The sequence below is a fragment of the Osmerus mordax genome, chromosome 18 (assembly GCF_038355195.1).
Source record: "Osmerus mordax isolate fOsmMor3 chromosome 18, fOsmMor3.pri, whole genome shotgun sequence".
In the NCBI taxonomy this organism is placed as follows: domain Eukaryota; kingdom Metazoa; phylum Chordata; class Actinopteri; order Osmeriformes; family Osmeridae; genus Osmerus; species Osmerus mordax.
The window spans coordinates 1,383,261-1,410,461 of record NC_090067.1 but is presented as its reverse complement, the minus strand read 5'-3'; the positions used below and the strand labels follow the sequence as shown (position 1 = coordinate 1,410,461).

Sequence of the window (27,201 nt, the reverse complement as noted above, 5' to 3'; positions counted from 1 at the left end):
GGAGAAAGGGAGGGAGAAGGGGAGGGAGAAGGGGAGGGAGAAAGGGAGGGAGAAAGGGAGAGAATATTGGGTTAACAGCAGCACTGAAAAGTTTGACGGAAAGACAACTCAATCTACAGTAACAGGATTTTAGTCTTCGTCCAGGAAACTGCCCAATATGATTAAAACATGAACTTGAGGGGGCATTAAAACATTTACAGTCAAGTATATCTTGCATTAGCTAGGCGCTAGCTGATGCTTTCCATTATACCTTTCTAATGGACCAGAGCCAGCTCAATACACTCTGACTTAACATGGGCTCAGGTGAAAACCCCCACAGTCCAAGACATGATCTCATTCTGCTGCTCTGATGGAGCTGTACACGAGTGTGTTCATGTGTGTGTGGGTGTGTGTGTGTGTGTGTGTGTGTGTGTGTGTGTGTGTGTGTGTGTGTGTGTGTGTGTGTGTGTGTGTGTGTGTGTGTGTGTGTATGCATGATACTGTCTGGTACTAATGTTCCCTTACTGTGGTAAATTTATTTGCCTGTTACGATGGATATAAATTACTGATTCAAACACCAGACACACACTCACGCACACGCACACACACACACACACACACGTACATAGTCTTCTCTCAACATTTAATTATCCTGATGAGATGTAACTATGGAGTTTCCAGTGCAACATCCTTTCCCTGGAGTGGAACTATGACTTACCATCAGAGTAATGTCTCTACAAATCACAGTGCAGGTCGAAGCATCAATCAGAGATTGTAATGCACACACAGGAATATATCAGAGTATGAATATATCAAGTTAACTTTGGGTCTGGTTATACCGGAGAGAGGGGCTATAGATCGTGGAGGTAGGGACACCTGCATATCTGCTCTGAGGCCTGGGGAGACTGTGATGTTGTATCACACAAATCACAGACGGTGTGTGTGTGTGGGTGTGTGGGTGTGTGTGGGTGTGTTGTCAGGGCAGTCTGTGACAGTTCTAGTTTCATGGCTCAATAGGCAGTGACTCCCTCCATACCCTGAACTGGTAAATGCCACAAATAAGCTTGGTCACTCTCTCACATATACACACACACACACACACCACAAAAACACACACACAATTACCAAATGACCCTCATACACAATTTTCTCTCTCTGGTTCCACCCTGTTTCAAATGACTTGCAAGTTTGAGTGTCTATGCACATACCTGTGTATAGTGTGTAGGTATGTGCGTGTCTGTGTACATATATGTGTGTGTATGTGTGTGTAGGTGATCGCATTAGTGTCCTCCTGCAAGAGGAAAGGAGAGGGGAGAGAGGGAGAGTTAGGGGGATTAAAAGCCTGTCTAAGTGCCTCCTACATTATTGATATGAGAAGGAGAGGTGAGATCTAACTTTAGCCATTGGGACTAAAGAGCTTTGTCTGAAATTCTGAATCTGAATAAGGGTTCACACACACACACACACACACACACACACACACACACACACACACACACACACACACCACACACACACACACACACACACACACACACTGTTGTCTAATGTGAGTTTGGAGCTCAAGAGCCATGAATGTATGGAGAAAAAGAGGCGAAAGAGAGGGGGAGAGTAGACCAAGAGACGAGAGTGGAGACAGAGAGGAGATAGAGTACAGACAGAGAGAGAGAGAGAGAGATAGCTGGGTGGGTGGAGACAGAGAGGAGATAGAGTAGAGAGAGAGAGAGAGAGAGAGAGAGAGAGAGAGAGAGAGAGAGAGAGAGAGAGAGAGAGAGAGAGAGAGAGAGAGAGAGAGAGAGAGAGAGAGAGAGAGAGAGAGAGAGAGAGAGAAGAGAGAGAGGTGGGTGGAGATAGAGAGAGTGGAGGGACAGGGGAAATAGACAGAGAGAGGAGAGAGAAAGAAGAGAGAGACGTACCGACACAGAGAGGCAGGGGGCTGTCCCAGGCCCTCCTCTCCCCCCTCAGACAGGTGAGCACCTGGGGTCCTCTCAAGGTGTACCCCGGCTCACAGCTGAAAGACACCGTGCTTCCCGCAAAGTGGCCCTTGTCTTCACGCTTGTACCCAAACTGGGGCACACCCGGGTCTTCACACTTCACCAGCTCAAAACCTGCAGGGAGGGGGGAGAGGGGGGAGGGAGAGGCAGGGAGAGGCAGGGAGAGGGGGAGAGAGGCAGGGGGAGTTAGAAAAGATGGAAGGAAACAGGTAAAGAAAAGAAAAAACAGGTCCAGAGGAGTGAAGAGGCGTGAATAATAGAAAAGGTTTGTGGGACGGAGAGAAGAAGGAAGGGAGAAGAGGTGGAAAGGAAACGGAAGGAAAGAAGAATGTTAATAGTAGAATACACAGAAAAACTGTGTGTAAAAAAGTGTATTGCATGAGAATGAAATCAGCACATCATATAATACAATCATGCATTAGTGAAATCCGTCACACAAAGTGAAACTGTGCGTGGGTGCATGCATAACAGTTTGATGTTTCAGTGCAATACATCTGACAGTGTGCTGTACTGCATGATGCAATCATTACTTGGGCCTGTGGTAAGTCTCTTTGTTTATCTGTGTTCAGGTGTGTACATTTGCATGTGTGTGTGTGTGTGTGTGTGGGCCTGTGTTTGTGCGCGTACATGTGTCCGTACACCTGCGCTAGATCTCCAGTTGTTTGCGTGTGTGTGCGTGTGTGTATGCGTGCGTGCGGGTGTCCGTATGCGTGTGTATGTGTGTGTCCCCGTGTTTGTGCACCTGTGCGTGCATGCGTTTAACATGCTCGCACGCCCCAGCCGTGTGACTCACTCGTGAAGTGAAGCTCAAAGCCCTTGCTGGTGTTGTCGTCGTTGCTGATGAACTCCAGCCACATGGAGCTGGAGGTGGAGTTCAGGGTGGTCTCCTGCAGCTCTGTCCCAGTGAACACACCCAGGAGGCGGGCCTTGTTACTGCTGCCATCAAACACCTACACGCACCGGGGGGGGAGACAGTTAGGTGTGGGGGGCTACTGCAGAACATCCTACAGGCATACTTGAGGACCACTGTACTGTCTTGCAGGTACAGAAGATACGGGAGTTCCTTGGCATTATCATCCAGGTAAACAGAGTTATTACTGTCCTGTCTGAGTAGTGCTTTATCTAGGAAGTTACTACAGTACAGTCGTGGTCATATAGTAACATTATGTCATGGCACACACACTGATTTCCCCGCCCCTCCCACACACATCTCAGCCCCCTCACTTTGAGCATGTCGTCATCCTCCAGTCTGAAGTCTCGTGCGCGTAGCTGGATACCCTTGCCCGGCTGTGTCTGGATGGCGTAGATGCACTCGTGGTTGTTGCCGTAGTAACCGGGGTAGTTGGGCGAGAGGAGCACCCCTTGCATGCCAGTTACAGAGGAGCCGCACTCAGCTAGAGAAGAGAGGGATGGAGGGATGGAGGGATGGAGAGGAGAGAGGGAGAGAGAGAGAGAGAGAGAGAGAGAGAGAGAGAGAGAGAGAGAGAGAGAGAGAGAGAGAGAGAAAGACAGAGAGCGAGAGAGAGAGAGGGATATATATATATATAGAGAGAGGGACAGAGAAAGAGAGAGAGAACAGAGAGAAGGAGAAAAAGATAGCAGATCCAGAGAAAGGGATAGAGGGGAATAGTGATATATAGAGTAGGTATATGCCGAAAACAAATGGAAAAAGAAAGAGGAGAAAGCAGAGGGCATGTCATGTGCTACATACCTACATTGCCCACAGTCATGTACATGCTTATAGAAACATGCAGAGAGGGAGCGAGGAAGAGAGGAGAGATGGAGAGGAGAGATTGAGGCATGGATCAATGAGATGACTGCAGCCTGACTCAAACTGGGCTCACTAAAAAACTCCAGAATCTTTCCACAAAGAACCACTGCAAATGATGCAACCAAGTCCATTTATATTCATGTTTATTAAGTAACGTTTTGACCCAATTTCCTCAAGAAGTCTAAACAAACCAAACATGAAGGGAACCAAGAGCACAGAAATTACTGGAGAAGATGAAAACTAAAAACGTAATTGTTGTCCTCAGCTAAAATGTCAAAATCTGAAAGTTTACAAATTATATTCTAAGTTTATACCCTGCAAACCATTACACTGCTCTCTAATTGGATGAAATCTGCCCCTCAAGATGTTCCAGTCAATCAAACAGCAGCAATTTAAGACTGAATATATTTTTACTTTCCCTGAGGTTCAATTGGTGCTGTGTGTTTATTTGGAACACTTTCTGGTTGTGTTCTAAAGATGAAGGGCAAACATTCACATCTCAAGAGCAAGACTGAACGGGTGGGTGAGTGGGAGGATGGGTTGGGTGGGGGCGGATTGGAGGTTGAAGAGGAGAGATGGAGGAGTAGGAGGAGGGAGGGGTGGAGGGAGGGGTGGAAGAGGAGGAGGAATAGAGTGGCTGGAGGAGCAGGACTGAGGGAGGGGGGGAGGGAGGGTGGGTGGTGACCAAAGCCAAATTAAAAAAGAGTGTGAGCACCTACCAACACACCTTGGCAGAGGGGAGCTCCACACCCTCCTCCTGCCCCCCAGACACACCACCCTGGCCGGCCCTTCCAGACGGTACCCCGGGAAACAGGAGAACATGAGGACATCGCCCACCCCGAAGATCAGCCCCTTACGGATGCTGTAGGGAGGAACACCTGGGTCCTCACATGGCTCCAGGTCATACTCTGGGAGGAGAGGAAAGAGGAGGAGAGAGAAAGAGAGGAGGATGAGAGAGTAGAAGAAGAGAGAATGAGATTGGAGAAGAGGAGGACAGAGGATAGGAGAAGATGAGAGAGGAGCAGGAGGAAAGAGGAGAAGAGAGAAGAGGTGAGAAGGTAGGATGATGAGAGAGGAGTGAGGAGAAGAGGAGAATGATAGAGGAGGATGGAGGAGGAGAAGGTGAGAGGATGAGAACGTGAGAAACAAACAGATAGTTAACTTTTTGGGCCAAAGTAGCTGGTAATATCCCCATCATGCATTTCCATTGCAAGAAAGATTTTTTAAACGGCTTCAGAAAATGGGTGTATCCCTCTCCACGCATAATGGTCTACCACCATACAGGTGGGTCACACTAATTCAGGGTTGCCATTCCGATTAGGTGGTTAACGTCTTTCATTTCTTATCTTTTTGAAGCTTATTTGAATGGAATTAATTTTCACACAAGTACATGAGGGGAGGCAGAGGTGGCTGGAGAGAGAAGGGGAGTAAGAACAAGCACCATCAGGGGTGTGAAAGACTAATGCCGAAATTCAACACATTCTCATCTTCTCAGGAGCCTGTAATGACATGATTATTTAAAGACACACTCATGTATGAGGGGGCCACTTGGGGGGGGGGGGGGGGGTATCTTACACTTAAACTTGTATCTTACAAGTGGTTGACATGTTTCTCAACCCCAATTAGTAATCCATTTAAATAGGATCCTCACAGTTAATGGGCAAGGCACATCACACTGGGTATTCTGCATTGAGGTACCAAGATAACCCTTAGTGGAGCTTTAAGAACAGCCATTAGAAAACAGAACCCTAACCCGCTATCTGATCCTTTTAGACCAATTTCATTTTTGAACTTTGTAAATGGTGCCAGTCCTAATTGAACCCAATCCCAGGAGTGTATGATATGGACAGTTTGCATAAGGTTCTTACAGCACTGAGGTTATGTGTGTGAATGTGTGTACGGTCCAATATCAGCTGCTCAACTAGAATCAAAATTCTACAAGTTCCCCAACACCTAGAACCCAAATCCTACCAGTTCCCCAACACTTAGAACCCAAATCCTACCAGTTCCCCAACACTTAGAACCCAAAATCCTACCAGTTCCCCAACACTTAGAACCCAAATGATACCAGTTCCCCAACACTTAGAACCCAAATTCTACCAGTTCCCCAACACTTAGAACCCAAATCCTACCAGTTCCCCAACACTTAGAACCCAAATCCTACCAGTTTCCAAACGTGTACAACCCAAACCCTACCTATTGCCCAACCCAAACCCCTCCCCCTCAGTCACTTTCAGAACACAAACCTAACCCTCCTCTCCTGCACATGGGTGAAATTTCCCTTCCCCCTCACCTGAGAAAGTGATGTTGAACCCCTCGTACGAGACAGAGAAATCGGACAGGAAGCGGATCTGGGCGGTGTAGTTCCCAAACAGGCCTGCGCTGAGCGGCGAGGGCAGCGTGGAGCCCGTCAGACGCCACAGCGGCTCGGAGAAGCTGCCGTTCTCCGTCACCAGCAGGTGGTCATGGGGGCTCTCCAGGTGGAAGGTGTGGAAGGTGAATTGGACACCTAGGTGGTCAGGAAGTGCAGGGAAATGTAGTTTTAATGGTGGTTGTAGTTCAGATTATTTTGGTGTCTAACATGGTTGTTTACGGGTGATGAGAACTGCATTGTCGTGTCGCTCACTCACACAGACACACAGACACACACATACAGAGGGCCTAATGAAGTAATGTCATGGGCTGACACAAAGCGTGGTGTGCTAATGGTGCGGTGACAGGAGAATGGTTCCTTGGCTGTCTTACCCTAGGCTTTCCTCACAGCCACAGCGTCAGACGGCAAATAGAACTAGCTTTGTGTCTCCTCTGTGTCTATGTACGTGAGAGTCTGCATGTGTCTGCGTGTGCATGTACGTGTGTGTGTGTGTACGTAAGTGTGTATTTGTGAATGCTTGACAGTCACTAACCTTTGCCGTGAGAAGATTCGATCAGCCAGGTGCAGTTGAGGTTATGAGGGTAGAAGTCTGGGAAGCCAGGAGACAGAATGGTGCCTGTGTTGCCCTGGATGTAACCTCCACACAACGCTGAAGACCGGGAGCGAGAGGGGGGACAGGGAGAGATAGAGAAGCAGAGATGGATAGACAAAGAGAGAGAAAAAGACAGGGAGGGAGAGAGATGGAGAATGGAAGGAGGGAAGACAAAGAGAGGGAGAAAATAAAGATAGATAAATGACAATAAATGAAACACAAATAATGACTAAATTCCCTCAGAGCTTATTTAACGCTGTAAAATGCATTTGACTGGAGGGGCCTGAGACCAACATCAACATAGGGGATATTATCAATTGAATTACAGACAAGACAATATAAATGCTACCCTAATATGTAGAAAAGTCTAGTGGAATAGGACAAAAACTTTCAAGACACTGAGTCAGTCCGTGTCTCAGATATAAAAGTATATAAAAGTATAAACAACTAGAGACTAAAAACTACAGTCACTGAAGATAAGAAACTTAAGAGGTCCCATGGATGACTCAGAATGAAGAAGAACTTCAAATCCAAACTGTATATTTTCACTTTGAAGCTTTTTTAGCTCTCACTTTTTTTTTAGCACTTTAGCGCTGGTGTAAACGTCAGCCATTTTGAGAGTGGCTGTGGAACGTACCATCACAACTGGGGAGGGGACGACTCCACTGGAAATTGGGTTCACACTCCAAGGGTTCAGTGTCGCTGAGGGTGTACCCCGCATCGCAGCTGAATGTAACCAAGGCGCCCACGTAGAAGTCATTTCCATGACGTTGGCCATTGACGGGAATACCAGGGTCGACACAGTGATCTGACTGCAATTGGAGGGCTGAGAGGGGGGGAGGTGAGTTATCTATACACATGTGCGCACAATGATTCACGCACACACACGCATACAGTCACCCATGCAGATGCCCACACACACACAAAATTCCAGTGCACACAAACACTTAGCGGCTGTGATTCTGTTTAAGATCAGCTAGGGCATTAGTACCTAGTCTCTAAAGTAGCACTTAAACGATCTGACATGCTAAAAGCTATAGAAAAAACTGAAATGTTTGGAGCTGTACAGGAGTTCTCAAACACAAGCAGCTATGGGGAAAGTCATTTCTAGATGTCTTTCTCTCTTACACATAAACACACACATACCCACACACACGTGTACAGATGTACTTGTCGGGACTTGTCGAGGACTCAAAATCCTGGTATCCCCAACCCCTAACCTTAAAGTCAGCCACATTTTTATGATAAAAAAAACAAGATCAAGTAAAATAAGTTAAAGAAAGTAAGTAAAAATAATTGCAGTTTTCTCTGATCACAAACGCTGGGGGCGTGTCTGCTGAGGTCGCTGAAACCACGCCCACTTGCACAGGACATTGACTGGCTACCCAGGAATAATTCTTTAAGTGTCTAGACCAAATAAAATGGAAATACACTTTACAGGGACTTTAACTCTCAATTTCATTCAAAAGCTGAGCCTTAAACCTAAACCAAGCTCCTAACCATAAAACTATTGCTAGTTCCTAACCCCAACCCTTCATTTAATTCTAACCTTACCTTAAAACCCTTAAAATCCCCCCAAAATAGCAACTGAAATTGTGGGGACCAAGAGAATGCCCCCCCCCCCAAGGATTTTCCCCTTAGTTTACCATTCATGTGGGGATTTCTGGCCCCTACAAAGGTAGTTAAATGAAGCCACACACACACACACACACACACATATATAGCTTCCCCATCTTCTGCCTGGCTGGGTGGACGTAGTGAATAATTCAAGGCTGAGTGTGAGAGTGTGAGTGAGGCTGAGTGTAGAGTCATTCACACAGGCGCATAGAGGAGCAGATCTGACTGTCAAACACTCACTCACCTCCGCACCTACGATGACTCACACACATTCTTTTCAACGCGTGGGCTTAGGTGTGAAGGACGGTGAAAAATGCGTTTTTTTATGCGTGTGTGTGCATGCTTTCTCCGGTGAGCACGCACTCATGCAAGTGGAAGGCTGTGTGTGTTTGTGTGCCTACTAATGTGTGTGTACGTCTAGATGTGGTATGGGGTTATCTCGCTGTATAATCAAGCCCCAATTACTTTTCTAATGATACTGTAGGAGTGCTGATGAAATGAGGCCCACTGTGATCATTTTAATAGCAGGCCATTAATATCAGCCCCCTGACAGATAGAGCTGAATACATGGGCCTGCTGTGTGTGATATCTTAGCCGGGCCTGGGCTCCTAATAATAGGAGGCTATACAGTATTCATGAATCATCTCAATAGGTATGTGTGTGTGTGTGTGTGTAAAACTGTTTGTGTATGCGTTTGTTTATGTTTGCGTGCGTGTTTGTCTACGACTGTGACTGTGAGTGTACTTACACGTCTTTGTGTTGGAACGGTCTGTGTGTGCGTGCTTGCATTTGTGTTTTACTTACTCTCATAGCGTATACGGAAGCCGATGTCTGAGTGGCTCTTGTCGGTGGAGAACAGCAGGAACAGGAAGTTGGAGGTGCTGATGAGAAACTGGGGCACCTGGGTACCCTGGTAGCTACCAATCAGAGAAGAGGAAGGGAAGCGGCCGTCTCGCACCTCCAGGATGTCGTAGTTCACCTCCGTACGGAACCTGAGAGAACAACACCCGTTGGGTTACCAAGAATGTATTCATAATCTCTGTCTCCTGGTAGATACCAGAACTAAAGAGCTATGTTAAAGTGTTGACCTTCAGTGGGAAGATGAGAAAAGGAAGGATGAGGAGGAGAAGGAAGAGGAGGAGGAGGAAGAGGGAGACTTAGGATAAAAAAATTGAAGTTTGTCTTGAAAGTGCAGCACAGAGACCATGATGAACATGCAAGCTACTGTAGCTGCGCTGGTCACTGACTATTCACACAGATCGTACGGTGTGTCTGCCTGTGCATACAAGATGGCCTCAGGCTAACTCCGGGGACATGAACATTTACTATGTGTGTCTGTCTGTGTGTGTGTTTACCAGATTTAAAGAGTCCTATATTGTATGACATGATGCATGTTCATGATATGTTCAGCATGCATATATGCATAGCCACGCTAAACATGTATTTGTGCATAGTGCTGTTCAAATGATGACATGGATGTGTACATTTGTGTGTCTGCATCTGTGTGTGTATGTGTGCATGTGTGTGGTGTGTGTGTGTGTGTGCATGTCAGATTGTGTGTGTAAGGGGGTCCGTCAACCTATCAAAATTCTGTACATCTGTACTGTACCCTACTATACTCCAGTTCATCCTCTCATCCTCACCATGCCCAAAGTGATCATGGTTGTGTATTCATGACGCTGCTAGCGAAATGGAGCGCGACACCATATTTTATTAATGCTGCATCCAAATCAAAGAGAAACAAACATTTGTGTCGGATGTACTTTTGTGGCGCTGCGGCCATCAGGATGGGAGATGCAGGAGAGCAGAAGTGGTCTGGACTAATCCTGGAACACACTCCTGTGGCTACTGATCCAGCTTGTTCAACGCTGGAACAAATTATTTGCTCTCTCATTCCTCTTGACTCTATCCTAATGCAGGGCTGATGAGGAGGGAGGATTGCTGTAGGGTGAGTGAGCGTGTGTGTGTGTGCGCATGCAGGTAGGTGTGTGCGAGCCTGCGCTTGCGCGCGTGTGTATGTGTGCGTAGGTAGGTGTACGCGAGTGTGTGTGCATGAGTGTGTGTGTGTGAATTGATATATGCAGTCCCCTCAGAGAGAGTATGAAATGAATTGATAAAATAATTATCAACACAGCTGATAAATAAAACATGATGTTTCCGGCTCGGGGTGTGTTTTTATGTAGATCAGATCTACTGCATTAGCACCAGGGGAGGGAGGGGGATGGGGAGAGAAGGAGGGAGGGAGGTAAAGGGAACTAAAGACATAGGGGGGGAGGGCCATATGTCCCCCATATGAAGACACACACACACACGGCAGGTCCACAGGAAGACAGCTTTAGAGGAGGTGACTCACTTGTCGAAGATGATCTTGATAGGGTACCCCGGCGGTGCCTCGATGATCCACTCACAGTTGAGGGCCTCCTTGTAGAGCTCTGGCCAGCCAGGAGACAGGATGATCCCACTCGGGGCTTTCAGCTCCCCGCCACAGGGGGCTGGAGGGAGGGAGGAGGGGCGGCAGGGTGGAGGAAGGCAGGCGGAAGGGGAGGGAGGGAGGGAATGAGAGGGGGATATGGAGAGAAGATTAGATGGAGGTAGGGAGGAGGAGAGGAAATGGAGGGAGGGAGGAGGAGAGGAAATGGAGGGAGGGAGGAGGAAGGTTGGGGGAGATGGAGAGGGGGTGTAGTTGCTTTAACGTAGTTCCCTTTGACCAGTATCAAACATTCACACTACACCACTTTGATTGTAACACACAGGCGACCACACACTCGCACACACCGTTCGTCTTTGCTGCAAACACTTTGCATTGCTTTACATCTACTTATCCACTTATCCTCAACCAGAGCACGTAGAGAGACAGGGAGACGATGGAGAGAAAGAGAGAAAAAGAAAGTGAGAAAGAGGGTGATAGATAAGAGAGTGATAGATAGGAGAGAAAGACAGAGAGAGAGAGAGAGAGAGAGAGAGAGAAAGAGCCACCATTGGTGGTATTTCCTCTTTGAAGTGGATGATTTAATCAGTTGACTCAGTGCACTGAAGGACATCTATGGAACTCATTACGGCAGAAACGCCGTCTCATGATGGATGGTCTCTGGAGAACGCTATGCTCGCTAGCAGGGCGGAGAGACGACACGTGTTCTAATAACACCCAGCTTTGTATAGCATGAGTGGAAGAAAAGATAAGGGCTTTAGTCATGTGGTGAGTTTATAGACGTCTATATTGTGTGTGTGAGTTTGATATTAGCCGGTAGCCACCGAGCTAGCTAGCTCTCTGGAGAATGTTCTGGGGCAGGGTTCTAGTGAACGATATTCTGGTGGAGTGTGATTAGCCACCGTGCTAGCCAGCTCTAGAGCATGTGCTGATGTGAGCCTGAGCTAGGGTAATGTGAGACAGTAGACATTCAGCACTGAGAGACACACAAGCACATTTATAAATACACATTTACACACATACCAGCGCAGAAACACACATGCACACACACACACACACACACACACCTTTACACGCGCAAGCACACACACACACACCTAAGCACACACACTTACACACCAACCCAGGCACTCCCTTACCTTCGCAGCGAGGCATGGCGTTGTCCCAGACCACGTTCCCGTCCTTCAGGATGCAGGAGACGGTCTGGGAGCCGTGGGTCTTCACAAAGCCCTCCTCACACAGGAAGGAGATGGAGCTGCCCAGCTGCAGGCTCTCCCCAAACCTCTTCCCGTTCACCGGCACCCCCGGATCGGGACACTCGTTGTGGCGGAACGCTGGCGGGCGGAGGAAAAGTCCGGTAGGTTAGAGGGTTTGTGTGTTTGTGTGTGAGTGTGTGTGTGGAAAGAGGGTTTCGTTGAGAGCGGAGGGAAAAGAAACCACAGCAGCATTCTCCTTTTACAAGGTGAAGCCGCTGAAATGCCAGAGCTAATCTCCCATTGATATTACATTCACTATGCTAAACACTGCTAAAACTCACAGGGCAGTTTAATAGCCGCCACATCGAACAGCATCCTCCCCCTCACACACAAAACACAGGGGTGACACACTCATGGCTTACCACACACACACACACACACACACCAATCATATGCATCCTACCAGAACAGAGTGCGTCTCATCAATCACTATCTTCCTATTTATTAAAGTGCCAACTATGCCTACCTCAATACAGTTTGGCGTTCTTAATTAACATGACTGATGGAATGAGTCCGCCCACCCCTCCATGCTACCCCCCCCATCTCTGCCACCCCCTGCACCCCTCCCCCCCCCAAAAAAAAAACTCCACCCAAAGACACGTCTGTTGAGAGGAAAACTGTTCCCTGGAACTAGCCGTCAAATTCAATTAGCTGCTCTTGACATCCATTCTCCGCGTCGCCCTCCTCCACTTATTTATTTATTAATTGGAGTTTCTAATGAATGCATTAGCGACCGTGTGTTCGCAGTATTGTGGCGTACGCCTCAGCACCTGGGGCTGGGCTCAGGAGACACTTGCAAATTAGCATCTCAACGTCAAAACGCTTTCCAGTACCCAGAAAGACACTGTGGGAAGGGGTAGTTCCTTGAGACTCTCTCACACACACACACACAACCCAAACACACCATCAAAATAACTAGGGCAGTCTACACTGTGAAAAGGGTAAGATATTTTGCACATGCAGACACACACACACGCTAAACGACCAGAGCAGTTTACACTGTGGGAAGGGTACGGTCTTTTACACACACACACACAAACACACACTGACACAGGCACACACACACACACACTAAAAACAAGCAGAACATCAGTGAAGTCTACTCACTGGTGAAGGTGATGTTGAAGCCCCTATCGGTGTAGGTGTGGTCTGTCTGGAACTCTAGACGGGCTACGTGGGCGCTGGTGGTGATGGAAGGGGGCAGGACGTCACCTGAGAACGTACCCAGGATTGGAGACTCCGCCTGGGGCAAGATGGGTCAAGCAGGTAGGGTTAGGGAGATGTGGACACACACAACATGTCTGTGACCTATAGATGCGCTCATAGAGAACTCATTGATGCGGCAGATGCAAATAGAAATGCATGAAGGCAGAATGGAAAGACACTCAAATCAAACCCTAGTCCCACGCATACACACCTGAACACACGCGCACACAAACACACACACACAGAGATAGACGCACACACACACACACATCACTGTTCTAGTGAGGACTAACAATTCACTCCCAAAATGGAGGTATCCCCAACCCTTAACCCTAACCCTTAATGTAATTCTAACCCTAACATGAATTCTTACCCTAACCCCCTCTTTACCCCCTTAAAACCTGAAAGTTGTGGGGCCTAAACACGATCACCCCCCCCCCTCCCCCAACACACACACCTTGCCCCCATCCTTGATGGAGAGGAAGTCAAACTGCTTCTCCATGCTGAGGTCGTTGAAGGCCAGGTTGATGCGGCTCTCTGGCTTGGTGATGATGAGCCACACACAGTGCATGTTGTTCCCATACTCCTGGGGGTAGTTAGGGGACAGCAGCACCCCCGACGGAGTGGTGAAGTTGAAGAAGCAGGAGACTGGAGGGGACAGTAGAGGAGAGAGGCAGGAGAAAAGGGAGCAGGGGAGAGGAAGAGAGGAGGAGGAGAGGATGACAGGGGTATGATGAGAGGAGGTCAAACTTTCACGGAACAATCGACACGCATTATGACCACTGTATATTAGCGAAATGGGAAATGTCAAATGTTTCCACAGGCCAACTACTACAACTTGCATGGCTGATGAAGGGGGGAGAAAAGGAGAGCACAGCTGGCGGTATACGGCATGGTGGATAAAGGAGAGACCCCAGCCACCACTGTGTGTGGACTCGCTGGGGTCCCATTCCTGCTGGTCTTCTCTGCTGGTCCAGCTTCCCCAATCCACACGCAGATGTTTATTTTGAAGTTTATTTTGCCCTGCCTCATGTAAATTGTGTATTTTTACTGCTTATTACACTTAGTACCTGCACGGACCTCTTGTGTGTGTGTGTGTGTGTGTGTGAGACAGATAGCTCTGTGTGCGATTGTGCAGAAAGCTGGGTGTGTGGTCAGATTATCCCAGTGCTTTGCAGAGCAGAGGCTATGGATTTGCAAACAACAGTGGGGGCTTATTAACTAATTAAAGCAGGGGAAGACAAACAGGGAGAGAGAAACAGACAGAGAGAGAGAGAGAGAGAGAGAGAGAGAGAGAGAGAGAGAGAGAGAGAGAGAGAGAGAGAGAGAGAGAGAGAGAGAGAGAGCATAGACAGAGAAAGAGAAAGAGACAGACAGACAGAGACAGAGGGGAAAGCGAATGAGAAAGATAAGAGAGATAGTGTAGAGAGAGAGAAAGTGAGAGAGAGAGAGGGAGAGAAAGTGAGAGGGAGAGAGGGAGGAAGAGAGAAGGATATAAAGAGAGAGAGGAATTGAGAGGGAGAGAGAGAGAGAGAGAGAGAGAGAGAGAGAGAGAGAGAGAGAGAGAGAGAGAGAGAGAGAGAGAGAGAGAGAGAGAGAGAGAGAGAGAGAGAGAGAGAGAGAGAGAAAGTGCAGATCACACTACTGCATTATTGATGAGTAAATGTTGAGACTCCGGTACGCTGCACAGCCACATCACATGACAGTCAGCAGAGTGGCACATTAAAACTATGACACCGTAAAAGTCTGTCCAGAACACGAACTGAGGAACTGAGCTTCACTCAAGACCTCGTACATCTGGGATGACACCAATGTTCTCCAGAGAACTGGTTCTTCACAACGTCAAGATCCACTGACCCTGACAGGAAGACAACTTTCCTCAAATTAAAAACTGAGATTTTCAGTGCAGCTCGGGAATAAGGAACGTGTGCTGTGCTTGGATGCATGGCCGTCAGTGGTAGGCCTCCCATTAGAGCAGTCATCTTCAGGACTACAAATTGACATGTCAGAAAACTACATGCCCCAATGTCATATCCACGATGCCAAGAGAGCCACTGCTCTTGGCACTTCTGGGTATAATTTGGGTCGGGGGTTTCAATGGTATTTTTGACACATCTAGAAAAGCAGAATATGTTGTGGGTCTGTGAGTGAGTGTGTGTGTGTGTGCGTGTGTGTGTGTGTGTGTGAGTGTGTGTGTGTGTGTGTGTGTGTGTGTGTGTGTGAGTGTGTGATAGGTCACTCACAGACACAGCTGGGCTTCTTGGCTGACCACTGGTTGTTCTTCTGGCAGGTGATGTTTTTCTTGCCCACCAACTCAAAGGCCGGCAAACACTCGAAGTGCAGTCTGTCTCCATGACGGAAACCTGTCCCTTCACGCTTGCCGTAGGCCGGGATTCCAGGATCTCCACAGCTGCCCTGGTCGATTTCTGATTGGTGGGAGACAAGCACAGTTGATCAATGTGGAGTTGATTTGGCTAGGTAGAACCAATAGGTGTCAAATGACAAATAGCTTGATAACGTGTGTGTGTGTGTGTGTGTGTGAGTGTTTGAGTCCACAAAATGCGAGTGTGCATGAGATGTGCGATGAGACGTACCTTTCGATTGTGCGTGCGTGTGTGTGTGTGTTACGTAAAGTGATGTCTCATTAAGTATTTAGGGGAAGTAAAAGTGGGGGTCTATACAAAGCAGTGGGTGACTCAAGAGACCTACTTTGTTTTGGGGAAGACAGTGGAGACAAAGAACGGTGATGGAGGGAACCGGGGTGAAGGGGTGTAAATGGAGAAAGAGAGAGGTGAAACAGGTAAAGGAGGAATTGAGGGGGGGGGGGGAGATAGAGGATACTTGAAACAGCTTCAGTTTATTTGCAGCCCCAAGACAAGGGTGAGTCATACTAGTTAGAACTCATAACTCACTCTTCCTTTTTCTTTCATACAGTCACACAGACAGACACATTTACATTTAGTCATTTAGCAGACGCTTTTATCCAGAGCGACTTACAGTAAGTACAGGGACATTCTCCCCGAGGCAAGTAGGGTGATGTGCCTTGCCCAAGGACACAACGTCAGTTTGCACAACGTCAGGTGTAATTATCACCTCTTACTCCTTAGTGAATGAGACTGAAAAGACAGACAAAAATAAATTGTGTGATATTGTCTCTCTGTCTCTGACTCTCTCTGTCTGTCTTTGTCTCTCTTTCTCTTTCTCTCTATCTCTCCCTCTCTCTATATATATATATATTTCTGCAGCTGCATTCTCCTCTCCATGGGTAACAAATGTTCTCTACCACACTGTAAGCTGACATGAGCACTTTTACTTTCCCCCCCTCACACATATTTATACACAACACAACCACACACCCCACTCTCTCTCTCTCTCTCTCTCTCTCTCTCTCTCTCTCTCTCTCTCTCTCTCGTCTCTGTCTCTGTCTCGTCTCTCTTCTCTCTCTCTCTCTCTCTCTCTCTCTCTCTCTCTCTCTCTCTCTCTCTCTCTCTCTGTCATCCTCCTTCTCTCACACAGCTAGGTCATGGAGAGAGGATGTACTCCTCCCTCTGTCTTCCTGTTCCTTATTGTCCAGAGGCGTTGCAATTGGGACGTTAATCAGTAGAGAAAGAGAATGTGGGCCTGTGCTGGGGGGGGTTGGATGGGGTGTGTGTTTGGTGGGAGTGGTGAGGGGAGGGGTGGTGGTTGTATTGCCCAGACACACTGGTGAACAAAATGGATTGTTTTCAAGCTGTGTTGGGATGGTTAGAAGGGGGGAGTACCATGAGACTGCTCTGTCTCTCTCTCTCACACACACACACACACACACACACACACAGAGAATCCCTGCTCCCTGACTGAGCCAGAAGCCCCCTTGGCGCTCTGCTCTGCTCTTCCTAGGGGGGCCTCTGCAATTAGAACATCTGGGAAAAGAGAGGGATGAACAAGAAAATAATCCTTTGATGTGTCTGGCTAGTGGGAGAAGGAGAGAGAGAAAGTGTGTGTGTGTGTGTCTGTGTTTGTGTGTATCTACTGTAAGAGTGAATGAGCAAAGCCCAGAGTGGATTCTCATGAATTAAAGAGCAGGAGTGATGGTGCATTTGTCGCCTGTGTATGTGTGTACGTTTAATACCCAGACTGTGAAGGTAGAAGCAGCATTTGTGAATCACAGCAACACACACCCAGAACCCTGAGGTTAGACCTGAGCTCTAACCAGTGGTCACAGTCAATGAGCAGTGTGTGTGTGTGTGTGTGTGTGTGTGTGAGTGTGTGTGTGTGTATGTGTGTGTGTGTGTGTGACTGTTATTTCAGTAGAAAGAATGAGGCCACTGCAGTGAAATATATTTAGTATTATATTTCAGGTATGAGTGTTAATATGGTGTGAGTGTGTGGGGATGGAGGTGTATGTGTGTGTGGGGGGGGGAGGTGGAGGTGGTGTGTGTGTTGGATTAGCTGTGTGTATGTACACCTTTGTATGTGTGCAGTCGTTGAGACACATGAGTGTGTGGTGCGTGTGCTGTTATTTTGTATTTGTTTTTAGCTCACATTAGTATAATTGCTCTTGATAATCACACTGAAAATAACATTGGAATCTAAATCAAATTTAGGCGCCACAGTCTCGAAGGTGAAGTGGTTCAAAGCGTTTTTTCCCCACTTCATCAAACAAACTCATTGTTATGACATTTTGGTCTGAATGCTGCTCTACTTTCTCCCATATTTTGGTAGATGAAAACTTAGCATATACCAGGGGAACTGGGAGACAACTTTATACTGGCAATCTTACACACACACACACACACACACACCCCATACCCCACACACACTCAAAAATAATGCCCTACAGTCTGCAGGCTTAGAGTTGTTGTGAGAATAAAATACCTTGATGTCTGAAACCTAAAGAATACGAGGACCATGTGAGGAGAGAAGGAAGAATAGAGAAAGAAAAAGAGAGAAAGAGAGAGGGAGAGAAGTGTGTTTTTTTGGAAGCAAAGCAATTCCATGACCCCTCGGTACTTGCTCCAATTACTTTCCATAAAATGGCTGACACAGAAGATCTGACCCCATTTACAGCCAGGTCAGCATGATGGCAAAGATGTGAGGAGAGTAGAGCAGAACAGAGCAGAGGAGAAGAGAGGAGTGGAGAGACATCTCAAATGTCAACTATCAAAACAAGTCAAGTTGAGTGAGGTTGCCATACTGAGTTACGCTGAGGTTTTCAGGTTGTGTGAAGGTAAGGTGGCCTCACCTTCGTAGGACACCTTGAATCCCAAAGAGCCGCTGGTGTCGTCAGTCTTGAAGTTGAGCCACATCTGATGGCTGGTACTGACAACCAGGTCTGGAGTCGAGGTACCGGAGAGTCTGTGCAGAGCAGAGTAACACCGATTAATGTTGTCAGAAAAGTTAAGAATGTAACCTTTTTTCCTGTATAAAAATGATACTGTGTTCAGCATTCTTTGTGTGCAAAGAGAGGCCAGACCCCAAATGTGAACTCTGGGTAACACTAGGTGTGTGTGTGTGTGTGTGTGTGTGTGTGTGTGTGTGTGTGTGTGTGTGTGTGTGTGTGTGTGTGTGTGTGTGTGTGTGTGTGTGTGTGTGTGTGTGCGTATGCGTGTGTGTGTGAATGTGGGTGCGTTTGTTGGTAAAGGACATTACGGAAAGGTGGACAAAATAAATGGAAAAGTAATAGTGTAATGTAATAGTAAGTAATGACACGTACCATGGGTTATAGGTTATTATGATTGTGTCTGTGTGTGTATATGAAAATGTGATGCATTACACTGACATATTGAAGGTTCTGTATTACTGTGTGTGTGTGTGTGTGTGTGTGTCTGTGTGTGATGACCTCAGTGACAGAAGCTCCCCCAGTCTATTTCAGTCCCAGGTCACTAGGGGGTTGTTCACAACTGGCCATATGGACCAAGGTAGCCCTCTAATTGAACAGATTAAGTCATTTACAACCTGAAAGTGTCGGTGTGATTGTGTGTGTATGTGTGTGTGTGTGGGTGTGTGTGTGTGTGAGAGAGAGTGTGTGTGTGTGTGTGTGTGTGTGAGTGAGTGAGTATGTTAGAGAGACAATATCTAGGGACTCTTCCTCCACTCATACAAGCTACAAAAACAACTCCATACCCCTCTCCACCTCCCTCTCTTTCTTCATCTCCCTCTCTCTTTCTCTCTCTCTCTCTCTCTCTCTCTCTCTCTCTCTCTCTTTCTCTCTCTTTCTCTCTTTCTCTCCCCCCCTTCCTCCACCCCATCTCTTCCTTTTCATCCCCCTTTCCCCAACCAGGCGAGGACAGCACAGCCGCGTAAAAATCGATCAATAAAACTTTATTGGGCCCCGTAAATTTTGGCGCAATTAATAACAACATCCTGTGAAACCTTATGGAGCATCTGGTGGAGCAAACTCCATTAGGACACATCAATATGCAGCAGTGACGCTCTTATCTGCTAACACTAAGGGGAAGGGTGAGACAGAGGGGGGAGGGTGAAGAGAGCTTGAAAGAGAAAGGGAGAAAGACGGAGAGGCGACGAGAGAGAGAGAAGAAAGGTGTGTGTAAAGGAAGGTGGGGGGAGAGATAGGTGAGGGGAGAAAGAGGAGAGAGAGCCAGAGAGAGAGAGAGAGATAGAGAGAGAGCTGATTGACATCAGTGGTGTTGGATCTATCTTTAATGCCTCCAGAGCTGATGAAATGGAAAGAAATAGAAGGAGGAAGAGAGAGTAAAGGTGGATGAAGAAGAGGGGAAAGGATGACCTAGGGAAAATGGAGAAATGGTGGGAGAGGAAGAGAGAAAGAGAGAGAGAGAGGACAGAGACAAAGAGAGGGAGAGAGGGAGGGAGATAGAGAGGGGGAAAGAGGAAGAGAGAGAGAGATGTCAAGACAGACTGGTGAGTTCTGTAACAGTGGAAAGCTCCAGGATCACTCACACGTGAAAGACGGTCTTCTGATCCCCGACCACCGCGCCGTCCCCCACCGTCAGTGTGTCGTAGCCGCGCTCCAGGTCAAAGTCCTCGAACGTCAACTTGATCACCTGGACGAGGGAAGGGCAGGAACGTCAGGGGGAAGGGTGAGCGACGGAAGACGCACTAACCAACCGGGGCGAGGTGTGTCCTTCGGGGGTTATTGTCAGTCCCATCTGTCACGCCAACACACACTACCACTCTATCCTTCCCTCCATCCTTTTTCTCCATCCTCTTCTCCATCTCTGACCTCTTCCCAACCTCGGTTCTTCTCAGTGGGATGTCAATAAGACTAGACGGAGCTTTAACCGACTGTTCTGAATGTCATTGCAACAGATTATGTTATTGTAACACCTACATGTTGATATTCATATAAACTGTCCACTGTACTTCAATTAAGTCCAATAAATCCAACCCTTGCCTACGCAAACTGGTATCCTCTTTCACTCACCCTCCCATTTGATTGGGTAAGACAGAGTCCACATGGAAATAACTTCCTGCTCTATATCATATCACCTCTCTCCATCCTCTCGGGTTGAAATCTTCAACAGGGTAGTGTCATAATGGGGTGAAAATCCCATTGAAGATCATTCACTGTGACTTACAATGACTTAAATTGCATCAGGGGAAAGACTACCCACCACAAGGTGAAAATATCCATCACATATGACATAAAGGAGTGTATGGATAGGATTTATGCATTAGAATTTCAATGAAGGGTCGAGTTGAATCATTGCAGGATCATTTCAATACTCTGGGAAGAGGGAAGGAAAAAAGTTAAAGAAATAGCTATAAAAAAGAGGGAAAAAATTACGAGTTCATCCCTTATCTGCATGAAAACAAGAGATAAGGCAAAGACATTTCAATAATTACATAAGGCTGTTCTTCCGGGACAGTATGATTGTGCACAAAGTCAATTAATAATGGTGAGATGAAAATAAATGATGGGGTAAAACTCAAATAGATAAATAAGTAAATAAATAAATAACAGAAAGCAAGTGCTGTCAGGCCACCCTATTCAAATTGACTGCTACAGACTTCCGCCAAATTCTTAATGTTTTCAGAGGAAGAGGAGAGCCTAATGAAAAAGCTTATATAAATGCAAATTGCATTCTGCCCTATGGTAAATACACAGCCTAATGGAAATGGCCAGGGTGGGGAGAGAATGGGACAGAGGGGAGGAAACTGGGTCAGATTACAGGATAAAAACGGAGTTTCATCCCAAAAACACATCCCCTTCCATCTAGCCAATAAGAGAGGGATGCAGAGAACAAGAGGGGAAAAGAACAGAAATACCAAAATAAAGAATGGATCATATTTGTTATTATGTGCTTCCCTTTAAATGCTCGGAAGTGGTGACTATAAAACCATGCATCAGACAAGTTATATATCCTAATGGAATAGATGGTCATGACTCAGACAAGGCCATCTCTATAAACAGACACAATACGCCACTGTCAAACAATGATGTGGACTCAGAAACCTAAAACCTTGCAAAACACTGGGAAATAAATAAATGAAAACAATAAAAAATGTCCTTTCAATTATGTTTTTGACGGTTCTATTTAGGAGTCTTGGGGAGAGGGGGGGGAACAACAAAAAAAGCTGTGTCATGTTCCCCCGCTCTGCAGTGGGTTCCACCCCAGCCCGGCGGACGACCTCACGTCTCCTCTGCTCAATGCCGCGGACGAGGCAGGAATATAACGCCATTACGTCTCTAAAGAGAGAGAACACGGACCCTCCATCTTCATCTGGTCTCGATGCAGAGCAGGAGACAGCCTAAAGTACCTCTGTCTGTTTCCCGCTCTGGCCTCACATCCTCCCACATACCCAAGGGTGTCTAGGAGAGGGTGTTGGTATTGTGTTTATGGTGTGTGTTTGTGTGTGTTTTTGTGTGTGACAGAGACAGACAGAGAGAGAGAGAGAGAGAGAGAGAGAGAGAGAGAGAGAGAGAGAGAGAGAGAGAGAGAGAGAGAGAGAGAGAGAGAGAGAGAGAGAGAGAGAGAGAGAGAGAGAGAGAGAAAGAGTGGAGTCAGGTGGCTGAGCAGTGAGAGAATCGGGCTAGTAATCCGAAGGTTCCCAGTTCGATTCCCGGTCATGCCAACTGCCGTTGTGTCCTTGGGCAAGGCACTTCACCCTACTTGCCTCGGGGGAATGTCCCTGTACTTACTGTAAGTCGCTCTGGATAAGAGCGTCTGCTAAATGACTAAATGTAAATGTAGAGAGAGAGAGAGAGTGAGAGAGAGTCTGTGTGTGCGTTCACCTTTGTGTGTGTATTCACCTCTACTCCCTCACACCAACACATATACGCTCTCATACCCTTTCCCACTCCAACAGTGGGAGAAGGGGACATATTTGTAAAACCATTTGTTTGAGCAAAGGAAATTTGGCAGGCGAGGAACTGTTTGGCCTTGAACGCGACTCCAAAGTCATTGCTCCAAACTGAATGGCTGTGTCACTTTCATGATAGGTTCTGAGTATGCACTCTATAGCCCTCCATTTCTCTCATGCTTTCTTTTATTTTTCTCCTCACCTCCACAGGTGATCCCACTATCTTAGATACCCTTTTGTTGGCCTTAATACCTGTTTTTTCGTCATTTTCATACTTGGCTTTCTCTTTGAAAAGTCTTTCAAAAGATGTACAGACTGAAGGTTATGCAAATGACCATCCCAGAAAAAAAGAAAATACAGTTACCATATTTTTCGGACTATAAGTCGCACTTTTTTTCATAGTTTGGCTGGTCCTGCGACTTATTCTCAGGTGCGACTTATATATCAAAATATATATAATTAACATGTTTTTAAATGTTAATTCATACTGACTGACATGAACCAACAAGTTCAACGGATTCAGTGATGTGGAATGAGATCGGGAGCTTGGTGAACTAGCTTACCGGTAACTTGCTTGTTGGACTCGCAAGCTTGTTATGTTAATTTAGCCTATTCAGCCTCCCAGGTATGTTCTTTATGCTATGGTGTAGCAGAATAACTGTTAATGTGTTACGTTAACATATCGGACACCTATTCAGCCTGTTGTTCAGTGTGCTATTGTGTAGTTATACAACTTGCCTTTCCAGATTAAATTTCTGTTCTTGGTCTTGGATTCTGTGAAATAGATTTCTAAATAAATGCGACTTATAGTCCAGTGCGATTTATATATATATATATATATATATATATATATATTATTTTTACTCTTCATGACTGATGCGATTTATACTCTGGAGCGATTTATAGTCCGGAAAATACGGTAGGTTGAATCTCTCGCGATTTATAGTCCGGAAAATACGGTAGGTTGAATCTCTCATGCCACCTATCCCCTTGCCACCTATCTCCTCTCTGGATAAACCCTTAATACCAACAAGTATTAGCATAATTATTAGCATTATGGAGTTTTAGCATTTCATAGCTTTAGGTTTGCTTAGCTTTTTGTCTTCCATTATGTTGCATTATGTTTAGCAAAATTATGTTGCATTATGTTTAGCAAATTGTATCACACTGTAAAGACAGCATTACTTAGCTTTGGTGATGCTTAGCCTTTACATTGAGTCATACAGTATCACATTGTAACAACAGCATTGCTCTAGCTTTAGCATTGTTTACCTTCAACATTACGTAGCATTGTATAATGTTTAGCATAACAAATCACAGTGTACCTTGGCGGTATCCATTGCTGTAATGACCCATGTGCAGTTGGCATTGTTGTCGTACTGGACAGGGTAGTTTGGGGAGGTGATGATGCCAATGGGGCCTCGCAGCTGACCACCACACATGGGGGCTAGAGAGAAGAAGAAGACATTTAGAACTGGACATACGTGTAATTTAACTTCTAAAACCATGTGCATGATTCAAGTGAAGTTGTTTGATGTCAACTGTCCATATGTACTTAGCTTGCCACACTGAGGCACTTGTGTTTGTTTCTGAACAGGAATGGAACACAACTGCTTGTAAGAGAAACCCCAGAACAAATGCAGAGTGCTAACACAAAAGAAACCTGTCACAAACCTGCTCACTGTGGTGGTTGAATTTGAAACTCTGTCAAACCCTGCTAGACGACATCTAAACTATGGTCTAAACCAGTTAAACCCTGCTATCAAACTACCCACACAAAGACCAAACCAAGACCCAACCAGAATCTGACTGAAAGCTTTTGGAGATCAACCTTATGCATGGGTACTTATTAGTCAATAGTTCTTACATCATATTCCATCATACGTCATACTTCATATCTGGATGACAAAATGGGATCCCCATCTCCAAATAGTCTTGGTTGGAACATGGAGGAAGCAGTGAAGAACCATGGTCATGGCTGAGTTGTTAGCTTCGAAATCTCTGAAAGCCCTCACCAGCGGTGTTTGCTTTTAAAGTATACAAGGATCAACGTCCTTGAATCAAAAATGAAATGTCACCCAAACACTGCCACACATGACCGATTGGTTTATGTTTTTACTGAGCGAAACTCATGAATAACAACATACAGTATTCAAAACCTAGACAAAATATACCCTTCCATCAGTAAGCACTGTGAAGTATTTCTTTCGCTACGGTGGTTCAGGGTGAATTCAACTGTAATCCAAAATGGAGGCTAGACACCGCAAGCATCTTTTGTATTTACACTTGCACTTATAGCGATTCATGTTGTTTAATTGTAACTTGTATAACTACATGCTCTTGTGGTTCTTCCCTCTGGCACTTATTTTGGTTGTTGACAATATGTGCTTCATGTTTTGGCTACCCGCAATGTTTTGGGGGTATTTTTGGGGCTATCTTGTTGTTATTATCAGTGACCTATGCACTTTGTAAAGCTCTCTCTTGGAAGTCGCTTTGGATAAAAGCGTCTGCTAAATGAATAAATGTAATGTATTCGTAAAGCATTTCCCAAAGAGTGAGCAAAGTGTAATATTCCGACTTTGAAAGGACATTGTGACTTCCTGACTCTTTTCTGTAGCCCCTGGGCTTTGAGGCGAACTTTAAACACCTCTTAGAATTAAATCAGCCCATTACTAATGAGGGTTTAAAGCCAATGCCTGAATGTCTGGGGCTACGTGGATGTGTTTAACCGGGTCTGGACCTTGTTACTGAACCTAATGAGTTATGTCTTAAAGGAGAGATCCTGGGGGTGTACAACGCCCCCTCTACAAAAAAAGAAAATAAATGCACTCTCTCCCTTTAAAACCACCCAAATTAAAGAGGAACTTTTTTCCCTTTGGATCTTGGAAAAAAAAAGAAGTCATTAATGTGAGTCTGACAGTGAAGGTGACCTTAATGAAAAAATAATATAATGTAGGTGTGAAGCCAGAAGTCCACCTCAGTATATTAGTTGTGTCTTTAACAGGATGGAGCTTAAGGTTCCTGTCTCTTTGCTAGCTGAACTCTCATAGCAGTAGACGTATCCAAGATAATATCAGAGGAATCCCAACAGTGATTCAATGAGATGTGGTCAATAACTCTGCTTTGAGTGTGAACATCTTTGGAATTTATTTTACTTTCTTTTACTCTTTTTCCTTTTTTTCTTTGTACAGATACACCATTCATTTGAAAAGACACAAGTCTCCTTGTGAAGGACATATGAAGTGAGTGTATGTGATTGAAACAGACGGACAAATATACAGCACATGCAGATTATTTACATTTAACTTGTCACGGCCACAGCCGTGCCCCCCTGTTGTTTTTGGTTTTGCCCTGTCCTAGTGTTTCCCTGTCATTGTCTTCACCTGTGTCTCGTTCTCGTTAGGGTCATTGTCTCCACCAACTCTCGTGCATTTGGGTCCTACCCCACCTCACACTGTGACAAACTGAGTTTAAATGTTTTCAGATGATAATTGGACTTTGGTTAGTTAGCATTTATTGTCCGGGGCTTCATGACACGCGTCACTTGAAAGATAATGATTACATCTCAGTGCTTCACACAGAAGATGTATTTACAGTAACAAGTGGAATCTTCTGTGTCAAAATAATACAGACATTTTGTAACTAATAAATCTGGTTTAAACCAATGTTTTTTTCCTCCCTGAAATAGCTGCGTGTCGTCAAGGTGAGTGGCGGTTGCTCACATAAGAGGAAGTACAATCACATTACCCCCCAAAATCCTTTGGAGAAGGGTGTCCCTCCCTCTCTTTAGTGGTATAATCTTGTTTTGACTCAATTGGATCAGTCTAAGACAGAGGAGCGGGGGTGTCCCTCAAAACTGGATTTCTCAAAGCACATTAAGGAGAGTGCGATAAAGGAGATGGCTGGCGGCCATGATAAAGATGATCAAACACCCAGGTGATTGCATCAGACACCCATGTCTGAGAGTGGGATAGAGAGGAAACTGATGAGTGGAGGACTCCTGAAATGGACCCAAAATGTCTGACACTATACCTCCCAGCCAAGCATTGAGAGGGAGGGAGAGCAGCTAATGGGAACCTGAATTCATACTGTGTATTCATCCTACGGTGTATTTATCCCATCCAAACACTCACTGGGAGATGAAAGATATGGGAATATTATACAATTTACTCAACTACTATTTACTTCTTTAAAGTTCAAATGTTCTCCTCTTTTTTCTTGTCGTCCCCCTGAAAATCAACCTGACTCTGCTGTTTGTCCATCTCAATACCCACTTCTCCCTGCCTGCCCATCTGTCTATCCGCCCATTTTTTTCCACTCTCTTTTCTCTCTCGCAATCAGTCTCTATATTGACACGTCCATCAGAGTGCAAACAGAGATAATAAACAGACAGGGCCTGGCTGTCAGTGTTCCAAAGTTCTTTCTCTGCCTCCCTATTGACCGGGAGCTCAGCTCAGCTCTCTACCTCCGTTCAAGGACGTTGACGGCATGCAAAGTTTTTCTGTTTATGTATTTTAGGACATTGTGATTTATGAACACTTATTTTGCCGTGCTGGGTAACATTGTTTGACTTAATTACTCCACAACTTTTTGGAGTTACCCCTCGGCACTTTGCAATTACGGGGACGTTTCAGAGTAATGACCCAACATTTAGTGGTGTTGAATCAATGAAACAAGACAAATAATCGCTCTCTACGTCGGGCGATTTCAATGGGAAAAA

General features: G+C 45.9%; 1 protein-coding gene across 1 annotated transcript in view; it reads right to left on the bottom strand.

The window, feature by feature from the left end:
• Positions 1 to 27,201, bottom strand: part of csmd2 (CUB and Sushi multiple domains 2) — a 204,016-nt gene that overhangs the window by 59,553 nt on the left and 117,262 nt on the right. The window contains exons 10-25 of the mRNA XM_067256225.1: positions 23,807 to 23,928; positions 20,118 to 20,221; positions 18,442 to 18,554; positions 15,461 to 15,643; positions 13,675 to 13,865; positions 13,119 to 13,254; positions 11,895 to 12,089; positions 10,681 to 10,819; positions 9,132 to 9,319; positions 7,348 to 7,536; positions 6,651 to 6,767; positions 6,038 to 6,253; positions 4,464 to 4,652; positions 3,198 to 3,367; positions 2,767 to 2,923; positions 1,896 to 2,087 (exon numbers count right to left, since the gene is read on the bottom strand). Coding sequence (XP_067112326.1) covers positions 1,896 to 2,087; positions 2,767 to 2,923; positions 3,198 to 3,367; positions 4,464 to 4,652; positions 6,038 to 6,253; positions 6,651 to 6,767; positions 7,348 to 7,536; positions 9,132 to 9,319; positions 10,681 to 10,819; positions 11,895 to 12,089; positions 13,119 to 13,254; positions 13,675 to 13,865; positions 15,461 to 15,643; positions 18,442 to 18,554; positions 20,118 to 20,221; positions 23,807 to 23,928 — 2,601 coding nt within the window. The remainder of the gene's footprint in view (positions 1 to 1,895; positions 2,088 to 2,766; positions 2,924 to 3,197; positions 3,368 to 4,463; positions 4,653 to 6,037; positions 6,254 to 6,650; positions 6,768 to 7,347; positions 7,537 to 9,131; positions 9,320 to 10,680; positions 10,820 to 11,894; positions 12,090 to 13,118; positions 13,255 to 13,674; positions 13,866 to 15,460; positions 15,644 to 18,441; positions 18,555 to 20,117; positions 20,222 to 23,806; positions 23,929 to 27,201) is intronic.